The sequence below is a fragment of the Marmota flaviventris genome, chromosome 8, assembly GCF_047511675.1.
Source record: "Marmota flaviventris isolate mMarFla1 chromosome 8, mMarFla1.hap1, whole genome shotgun sequence".
Classification (NCBI taxonomy): domain Eukaryota; kingdom Metazoa; phylum Chordata; class Mammalia; order Rodentia; family Sciuridae; genus Marmota; species Marmota flaviventris.
The window spans coordinates 96,584,270-96,595,247 of record NC_092505.1 but is presented as its reverse complement, the minus strand read 5'-3'; the positions used below and the strand labels follow the sequence as shown (position 1 = coordinate 96,595,247).

At 36.4% G+C, this 10,978-nt stretch overlaps 1 protein-coding gene across 3 annotated transcripts in view; it reads right to left on the bottom strand.

Annotated features, from left to right (window-relative positions):
• Positions 1 to 44: 44 nt before the first annotated feature.
• Positions 45 to 10,978, bottom strand: part of Lrrc31 (leucine rich repeat containing 31) — a 31,208-nt gene continuing 20,274 nt past the window's right edge. For all 3 annotated transcript variants that reach the window (XM_027942186.2, XM_027942188.2, XM_027942187.3), the window contains 2 exons: positions 7,858 to 8,025; positions 45 to 2,290 (listed from right to left, as the gene is read on the bottom strand). In XM_027942186.2, the coding sequence (XP_027797987.2) occupies positions 1,956 to 2,290; positions 7,858 to 8,025 (503 nt within the window). In that variant the 3' untranslated portion in view covers positions 45 to 1,955. The remainder of the gene's footprint in view (positions 2,291 to 7,857; positions 8,026 to 10,978) is intronic.

Below are 10,978 nucleotides of genomic sequence, written 5' to 3'. Positions count from 1 at the left end.
AGAGAATAGAGATTGACCATAAACCAACAACTGTAAAGCAAGTGGTTGGTACTAGGAGTTTATTTTAATATTATGTCTGCTTAAAATTTTATTTTGAAAAAATTATAGATTCACAGGAAGTTCCAAAGAATGGTACAGGTAGGTCCAAGCACCCTTCACCCTCCCTCAATGCTAACATCTTACATAATTGTAATACAATAATAAAACTATAATGACATTGGTACAATCAACAGAACTATTTCAGATTTCTTCAGTTTGCACATGTCCTGGTGTGTGTGTGTGTGCGTGTTTCAATGCACTTTTGAAACATGAGCTTTCTATAAATCATCACAATCAAGACACAGAATTGTTCTTTTTTTTTTTTTTTTAGTGAGAGAGGGGGAGAGAGAGAGCAGAATTGTTCTTTACAAGTCTCCCTTGTGCTATTCTTTTGTAGTCACACCTACCACTACGCACCTCAATTCCTAAACTGTTCTCCATCTCTAAAATCCCATTATTTCAAGAATGTCATATAAATGGAATCACAGAATTTGTAATTAAGATTGACTTTTTTCTACTTACCATAATCACTAGTAGTTCATCCAAAATATTGCATGTATCAAGTTTATTCCTCTTTGTTTCTGAATATATTATATAGTCCCACAGTTTGTTTAAGCATTCATTCACTGAAAGATATTGGGTTCTTTCCAGTTTGGGGCTATTACAAATCAAGCTGCTATGAACATTCATACACAGATAGTTGCATGAGCATAGATGTTTATGAGATTCATGGCACTGCACAGGGAAGAAAATATCACATTAACCAAAATATGCCCTTCTACAGCCCTCAAAACCACTCATCCTGATGACTCTTTTGAAGTAGTACTGATTTAAAATTTACATGTTTTCTAAGCAATGATTGCAATCCTAATTATATTGTAGCTAGAGAAAAGCAAGACACAATGTGATTTGATGGTATCAGAACAGAAATGTGTATGCAAACATCTCTGCTCTGCAATGGCTTTGATGCAGTAGTATAAGAAAAACAAAAACAAAAATATTGGGGGTGAAGTATAAGGAATTGAACCCAGGGGTACTTAACTACTAAGATACTTCTCCATCCCTTTTCATTTTTATTTTGAGACAGGGTATTGCTTAGTTGATTAGGGCCTCAATAAATTGCTAAGGCTGGACTCAAACATGGAATCCTCCCGCCTCAGCCTCCTGAGTTGTTGGATTACAAGTCTGTGTGCCACCACACCTGATTTCAAGAAAAAAATTTTTCAAAAATTGCTTAGAGCAACACAAAAGCTTTTATTAATGAATTAGTAATAAGAAATACCCAGAGGTGATAAGTTAACAATTTGTTCTAACTATAAAATATTTTACTTTATTTTAACGAGATGTGATTTTCATGCAGGATTTTGAATTTTTGGCTACCTTTTAACCAAGATTTATATATCAACAGCCATTATTAGTGTACATAGTTTATATCTGAGAGAAAAATGCAACACAACAAGTTTTATGTTATAATAGCAAAGATAACATAGCACTTTTACACAGCTAGTTTCTTTTACATTAGATTCACATTTATGTGCATTTAGGTACACGCACACACACACACCTTTATATTTAGAACATGAATAGGAAAACAAGAAAGAAAAAATTTCAGAGTAAGAAGAAAGCAAACACTCTATAAGAATATCAACATGTTTGGTAGGCTTTCTAAATAGTAAGTGAACTAATTATATATCCAAAACAAAATCTGTTGGAAAATGTCATCCTTTTTTCATAAGACAGAGAATAAAGACATGCTGGAATTGAATTATTAGCTACATATATTTACAAAGCTCTTGTAACATAAGTCCCAGTAAACAACCACAAGTTGATACTCAGTTGATGACACTGGAATTTGCTCATACTCTTTTCCTGCTCTAGAGAATTGTTCCTAGCTAAGTAAGACCTAAGAAACCAGTTTACCGAAACCCACCATGGTCAAAGTGAATGCCTCTTCTTTTGGGATCTTGGTCAAAGGATCCTAGTTCTTCCTCCTGTGAGGCTGGGAGGGTCCATCTTTTCATTCCTATCTCAGTGATTTCAGGGAGTTTGGTTACAGCACATAATAGATATCTAAACCAATGTCCACAGTCCCGAAAGTGTGATGGCCGAAGGCTAATATCCAGCTCTGTTAACTCTTTGAGGAACCACAAATTTTGGCAGAAGATGGCCCATCCTGCATCACAGATGCCATCATTATAGCTCAGGTCAAGCTTCTGCAGTTTGGTCAGGTGTCCCATCCGTATAACTGATGCTGCAAAACAAAATGAGTATTGCCCCCAACACTAAGAAACAAGAATACTTTCTACCCTTGTTGTTTCCTATTTCACATAACACGGCATCCCTGGGATTAGTAATGACAATATTAGTAATTAGTAATTATTTGTTTTTAACTAACAGCTTTTATTCAGGCATCTGAACAAAATTTCCCCTGTACATGCCATTTAAAGTTTGAAAATGGATTTTTTTTTTTCATTTTTCCTGATCTCAACCCAAAGAATTTCATTTTTGTCCAGTTCCTGCTCTCTGCCTCCCTGGAGACCCAGCTCTCCTTCAGACTTAAACGTCTGGAGGGATGATTCATTGGCATGAACTCAGGACCACTTGTAAATAGTCTTCTTGTTGTTTAATACTGTTTAGTTATTTTCTAGTCATTCATTCCATCATTCTTCATTCAATAATTATTTAACCAAGCACTTTCAGTGTGCAAAACATACTTGGATAATTTCACTTTAGAGATCACTAGTACACAGGACAATTTCCCCCTTTGAATAGTACATACCATAATAGATGCTATAAAGGCACTTAATAAATAATAGTTATGATAAAACTAAGAGAAGATAACAACTTCTGCAAGAACAGGTGGGAGAGATACCCAAGGCAAATAGCACATTCTTTCCTCTTCAGCCCAGGTACGGGTCCCAGAATCTTGGAGTGTCAAGGGATCCTGAAAGTCTCCCCATTCAACTTCCAGAGCAATGACCAGAGAGGAATCCCTTTGACAGCCCTCTATGGGTGACCACCATGACTCCACCTGAACCATCCTTTGAAGTTCATTGGAAAGCCACTTTAGCAGGGAGAATCCCTTCTCGGGCCCCCTTTCTGCTCCCAGTGACTTTCACCCATCAGTTCTGCTGGCCAGCTGGAAAACTCAGCTCCTCCTTCTCATGCCAGTCCTGCAGTGTTAGACAACAGTCAGGTCTGCCTCAAATTCCACTTTGAGGACTAACCATGCCCGGGTCTTTCAATCACTTCTCACCCATCATGGATCCCAGATCTAGTAGGACACTCCAACCCCATCTCTTTCACTCGCCAACAGGGGGCGCTGGAGAGCTCAGTCGTCTGAACACTCAAGAGTTGCTGTCTGTCCCTAGGTGTCGGTTTCAGTGTGTGTGTCACCTTAATGTCTTGTCTCACAACATTACTCACAGTATTCTCAAGATCTGACCTGTGTTAAAGACAGCGTGCATGTTTTCCCCCACTCTTTAGAAAAGTTTGTAGCAGAGTGTAGTGGTGTGTGCTTATAGCTGAGGAGTTCAAGGCCAGCCTAAGCAACAGCCTAAGCAACTCATCTGATGGCGGGGGTGGGGGTGGGGGGTTGAATTATGGAAATTATCAAATATACAACAATTAGAGAGGAGAGTGTGGCTGCCATGTCCCAGCGTTCGGCCTCAACAGTTGTCTTCATTACACTAATTTTGCCTCATATAATCCTCTTTCCTCTACCCCCCCCCCCTTTTTTTTAAAGTATTTTTAAAGCAAATCTCACTCATTTTTCTATCCTTTTTGGATTTTCCATATGTGAGTACCCTATTTACAGTATTATTTTTTAATATTTTATATTTATTATATCTTTAAAGATCTGGGTAGTGGAATTGTGGGTCATGTAAATATTTGCTTTGTAGTCTACTCTATGGGGGAAAAATGTTTGTTTATAAAGGAAATTAACACCAGCTACCAGTGATTAACAAATCCTTAATGTTTCTGTTAGAAAGAAAGCAATATAAAAGTGGCAATGGCTAAACCCACATTTAGTAATATTGCTACTAAAAATTGAAAGAAGAAAAAAATATCCCTGACAAATGTAAAAGTATAAATTTTATGTAGGGGAAAAAAACTAGCGGCAAAAAATAAGAAAAACATACAATGACTGAAGGTATAATTGATAAAATTTTATGTCGACCTAAATAAAATGAATTAAAGAAATAAATTTTAATTGTAAACTTTAAATAAAATAACTAACTTATGTATATTTAATGGTTTCAAGCTTGGCATGGTGGCACATGTCTGTTATGTCAACAACTCAGGAGCCTGAGACAAGAGTATCACAAGTTCAAGGCCAGCCTCACCAACTCTGTGAGACCCTGTCTCAAAATAAAAAAATAAACAAAGGTCAAGGCTGGGGTTGTGGCTCAGTGGTGAAGCGCTTGCTAGCATGTGTGAGGCACTGGGTTTGATCCTCAGCACCACATAAAAATAAATAAATAAAAGGTATTGTGTCCATCTACAAGAAAAAAAAATATTTAAAAAAGTAAACAAAGGGCTGAACTACATTAGGTAGAGCACTCCTGGGTTTAATCCTCAGTACCAAAAAATATTTTTAAAAATTTAAAAAATGAAATAAAAGGGCTAAGGATATAGCTCAGTTCCATCCCCAGTACCAAAAATAAATAAATATAAATAAACAAATATATATAACTATATATAGGTAACAAATATACATATAATTATATATATACATAGCAAATACACATAGTTATCTCTCTTGATATACATCTTCTGAATTGGATACCATTAAAAATACATATATTTAAAACATATATTTAAAATAATATAAAATATATATTTTAAATATATATGTTTTAATGGTATCCAATTCAGAAAATAGACTTTTAAAAAGCTGATTCTTTCAGAAGATTGGTAACATTATAGGGGCTGGGGTTTATAGTTCAGCAGTACATTTGCCTAGCACATGTGAGACACTGGGTTCAATCCTCAGTACCACATAAAAAAATAAGTAAATAAAATAAAGGTATTGTGTCCAACCAGAACTAAAAAAAATATTTCAAAATTTAAAAAAATCTATTGTATTTCTACACATTAGCAATTGTTAATTTGGATTCAAAAATTAAATAGTACCTTTTATAATAGCACCATAAAAATTAACTACTCAGATAAAAATTTAATAAAATATGTGCAGGATCTGTACAGCAAATTATAAAACACCAATGAAAGAACCAAAGAGTACCTTAATAGGGAGATATAATATGTTAATGGATTGGAATATTCAGTATTGTCAAAATGTCATTTCTCCCTGAATTGATCAATGGAGTTGAAATCAAATTTCCACGAGGATTAAAAAATGATATTGACAGTATGATTCCAATTTTATATGACGATGGCATGGAATTAGAAAAACCAAAATACTTTTGAAAAAGAACAAAGTCAGAACACTCATACTGCCTGACTTCAAGATGTAAAGTAAATCAAGACAGTGTGATATTGGTAAAATAATATAGACATAGATCAATGGAGCAGAAAAGAAAGGTCAGAAATAGACCCTCACAAATAGGGCTAGTTGAATTTTTACAAAAATACAAAGGAAATGCAATGGAGAAAGGAGAGTTTTTTTTCAATTAACAGTGTTCAAATAATTAGAAAGTCATATGAAATAAACACTAATTTCTATTCATACCTCACACCTCATATAAAATTAACTCAAATGAATAACAGGTAAAATGTAAATATAAAACTTTTAGAAATACCGGAAAAAAATCCTTGAGAGTTTTGTATTTTCAAAAAGTTCTAAGTTGAAACACAGAAGAAGCTCTATCCAACAAATTAACAAAAATATAAATAGACCTACTCCAAAACTGAAGGTTTTGCTCTGCAAAAAAATAGTTAAAGAGAACGAAAAGCAGATCAGAGAAAATACTTGCCAATGACGTATTTGGTAAAGGACTTAATGTCCAGGAAATCAAGACAGATCTCAACAGTCATTAATAAGAAAACAAATGATCCAACTTTTTAAATTAGGCAAAATATTTAGAGCAGACACTTCACCAAAGAAGATGTACAGTTGACAAATACGCACACAAAAAGATTTTCACATCATCGATCACTAGGGAAATGCACATAAAAATCACAATGTTTTGTCCCAATCTTCTAATCACAATCATTTTTGTTATAACATTTGTTTTGAGAATGCAACTTTCTTCCAACTAGATTGAAATCTCAGGGAACAGTTTGAGCATAATGCAAATTCCTTCTTTGTTTTGCACAATGACCAACAGGAAACACCAGGTGAACGTATAAAACCATTCCAGCTGCTCATGGGAATAAATCTGTACACACGAACACACCTCAGGGGAACAACAATGCTCACTCAACCACATCTGGTGTTGGAACTTACTATTCTACCTCAGGTGATTCTCCTTCCACAGACAAACTTTAGATCTTTTCAAAGTGCCATATTTACTGTAATATTTCTGTATTTCTTAGCCAATTTAACACAGAAAACAACTCTACTGGTATTTCTACTAGTTCCTATGTGTCACTGATGAAGTTTCAAGTGCTGTGCCTCTAACCATAAACCCTGTGGTTATTACTGAGTGATTTTTGCATAGCACGTGATTTTTAGGCACAGGTGTCCTCTCATAGCAGAACAGATGGTAAACACTGAGAACATAGATACAGCTACCTCATTTCCATGGGTGCTCATGGCTTCAGAGATCTGAAAGTTGGTGGCTGAATAAAATGGGGGTGTGAGGACAAGGAAATATAGGAGACAGAGACTCTCCAATTCATCATTTCCCAAGGGGAAGTGGACCTGCCTAGTGATTTCAGGTATTACATTGCCTAGAATCTCACAGTACAAAAAGTTATTCAATTTTCCTTATAGCTTTCTAAATTGACGTGGAGAAAGTTCTAGATTTATTTATTTATCTATTTATTTGCAAAGAGAGAATTAAACTCTTCTCACAGTCTTCAGCAGGCATCACTTTAATCTGTATGAGAATTAACACATTTCAGTGCGAAAATTGTATTCTAACTTCCTTTATATTTTTGGTTTATTTTATTCATTTATTTATTTTGTTCTGGAGTGAAACCTGGGGTGGGAAAGGGGAGCTCTATCACTGAGCTCCATCCCCAGCCTTTTTAATTTTTTTAAATTTTATTTTGAGGGTCTAATTTGCCCAGAACAGCCTCTACAATTCCTCCTGCCTCAGCCTCCTGAGTAGGTGAGAATACAGGCATGTGCTACCATGCTTGGCCAGTTTTTTATTTAAATAAAAGCAAGAGTCAATTCAGAGGTAAAATTAAGTAGTAGTGCAAATACCGTGTGGCTAGGGCAAACCTTATGTGGAAGTAAAATGATGGACGTGTGAACACTGAAGACTCAACATATGGGAGGGTGTGGAGCAAAAGCTATCTACCTGACAGGAACCACCTATCTGTATCCATCTCCTCTTAGGAAACACTTTTATGTAATTTCCTTTTATTTATTTTTAAAATATTTTTTTAGTTGTAGATGGACACAATACCTTTATTTTATTTATGTATTTTTATGTGGTGCTGAGGATCAAACCCCAGTGATCGAACCTCACATGTGCCAGGCAAGTGCTCTACTACTGAGCCACAACCTCAACCCCTGCCATTTGCTTTTAGAATTGTCCCTCATTTTAACCAGACCTCTCCTAGACAGATTTTGGGGAAAGGGAAAGCTTACCCAGACCTTAGCCCCAGGCCTCCTGACTTCTCCCTCTCCCCCATTCCCGTGCTCTGCATGCCAAGACTGCCTTGGAATGATCTGATACAAACCCAGGAGTTCCACGTCCTCTGTCACCAGGGAACAGCTGCTCAGCCTCAGCACTTGAAGAGATGTTGATAGCTTTAGTGTTTCCAGAAGCAGTTTCAGGTTGCCACCAACACACTTATTCCAAGAAAGGTTGACTGTTTCCAGAGTGGGGAGGTGAATAGAGGCTTCGACTAAAAGTGATAATGATAAGAATAACTTAGATATCGTAAGCCTTGAACTTGAGGAGCATAGACCAGGACAACATATTAATATACTCAGGGTGGAGAAAGTTGTAGAGATTGTTTTCTCCGGCCTGAAATTCATGGCGTCAATTTATATTGATGATTTTTAGTTGGGAAAACATTGGAAACTTCAGAACAGTAAAACATGATTAAATGGAATTCACTATTGGCTGGGGGTTTTTCTCTCTTTTTCTTCATATTTGGGAAGGAGAAAAAGGCAAAGTGCTTGGAGAGTTAATCAAGATTTTCAGAGCATGCCCTGGTTGGTTACATGCTCCACTGTACAGTCACTGCTGAAAGTCAGAGATGAGGATAAGCCTCCCGAAGGCTTTGGAACAAAAAGATATATTTGTGTTTACTTCACTGCAATTACTGAGGCAAGGAAAAGAACCCATGTATTTTGGAAAGTTTTTAAAGAAAATGAAAACATTTCTGCTTGATTCTCAGTTGACCTTAGAGTTAAAATTAACCAGAACAACTTATTCCCAAGCATAGTAATTAAAAACACTTTTTGTGCTCTGTTTTTTTTCTAAAGAACAATATGGCTAGGTGCTATGGTGCATGCCTGTAATCCCAGTGACTAGTGAGTTTTAGGCATGAGGATCACAAGTCGGAGGCCAGTCTTAGCAATTCAGTGAGGCCCTGAACAATTTACTGAGACCCTGTCTCAAAATAAAAAAATTAAAAGGACTGGGGCGGTAACTCAGTGGTAAAGTACCCCTAGGTTTAATCCCTAGTATCAAAATAAAAAGAACAAAGAATAATATGTGTTCAAGAGAAAATATCTATTATTTTATAGTATATTGTAAGAAAATCTCTCTCACTTATGATACAAAGATGTACAATAAAGAAAAATCAAACTTTTCTTAAAGAAGCAATGTAGAGTACTACTTGGGAGTCTGAGGCAGGAGGATTTCAAATTTGAGGCCAGCCCAGGGTAATTTAGAAGACCTTGTCTTAAAGCAAAAACTAAAAAAGGCTGGGGGTGCAGGTGTAGAGTGCTGGCTGAGCCTGTGCAAGGTCCTGGAATCAATCCCCACTACCATAAAATTTAAAAAATGAATAAACAAAAAATGATATAGAGTATATCCATCAATCAGGTTAATTTAAATTGAGTGGATAGAGTTATGTCAGATGATATAATTTAGTGTAATTTCTACTTGATCATGATTCATTGTGCACCTAGAATTAGAAAGTCATGTATCTTAGGACAGCTTGATTTCTTCAAGATTTTTTCTTTTTCTTAAAAAAAAATTCAACTTTTCCCTACTGGAATTGTATTTATGAAATATGATGTTGACCCCAAATTTACTCTTTTTTGGAACTTATCTAAATTAGTCTAAGCAGTGGAGTATGTCATTTGTGTATGTAATGTGCCTACCTAACCATTTGATGAATTACAGACCCCTTTAAGAAGTTTGTTATTTATTTACTAATTTAACTAATGTTAACTAACTTAACTAAGTGTAGATAGTACCTAAAATGTGCTTAAGGTATGCAATAAAGAATCAACACAATCTCTCCCCTCAAGGAGATTATAATCTAGAAGAAATATAGACATTAAACAACCACACAAATAAATACATAATTATAAATTCTGATGAAGGTTATAAACAGGTTCCTAATTTAGATAACAAGAGACATTTTTATGTGTTCTGTTTTCTTGGGACCTGAAAATTGAGTCAAAACTTCCCAGGAAGGAGTAGGGATTGGAGGTAGGGCGTGGCAGAGAACAGGATGGTCTTGCGTGACATGAAGGAACAGAAAGAATCCAATTGAGGTTGGATTCAGAGAGCAAAGAAAAGAATAGTCAAGGTACTGAAGCTAGATCCCTAGGGCCATTTAAACCACATTGAGGAATGGGGGTATCACCTGAAGTGCGACAGGAAGGACACTGAATTTTTTAAACAGGGCAGTGATCCAACACTATTTGTTTTAAAAATGAAATTTATAGACTCTCTCCCCATAATAACATCAACAACTGACATTTATTGAACATTTACTATGTTGCCAGGAGCTTTCTAAGAACTTTACATGCATGAACCCACTTAATTCTGACAACCTTGTGAGGCTGTACTATTATTTCATCTTATATTTTACAGATGAGGAAAGTGAAACATGGAACAATAATATTAAGTACCTGAGGTCCCACAGGTCTCAATAGCCACAGTCAGGATTTGATTTCAGGCAGACTGAATTCCAGGCGTTTTGGTGGCGGGGGGCGGGGGCAGGAAATGTACCAAACACTCCCCCAACACAGAATAATTGTGATCAATTTTAGGGAGCTCATAGGTAGGCCCCCTCGAGCATACTGATAGACTCTCTGTGACCCCAGATAAAGAATGCCAGGTCTGATAGGAACATGACCTGGGATTTCTCCCTATCCAGACACATGGCAAAGAGATGAAAGATTACTGCTTGGGAGCAGTAATGACAAGGACCAGGTCTACATGGGTGAATGCATTGGAAGTCAGCAGTGCCCTTCGAATTTGGAGTGAGTGATATGTATTTATTTTTATTAACAGAATGCATTTCATTAGTAATAGCTCTTGTCTGGTCCACAGTACAATACACTTTTCATGAAGTGTCAACTGGCATAGCACTTGAGAAAGGGTCAGAGGGGAGGACTCTGTTTTCATCACTACTCGGGAAGTACCTGGATCCAATGGCTTTAGTCACATGCACATGTGCAAAAAAGAGGTAACATAGCAAGCCTGAGACTCCTACCCGAAAAAGGCCTGCTACTGATCATGCCCTTTGCTGGCATGTGGGAGCTTGGAATTGGGGAATGTTCTTACCGTTCCCTGATAAGGCTAGATCACTGTGCCTAATCAGTTTGTACTTATAATATGATTTATGCTGAACACCAGCTTTCCTTCTGTGAGTCTGGAATTTTGGAATG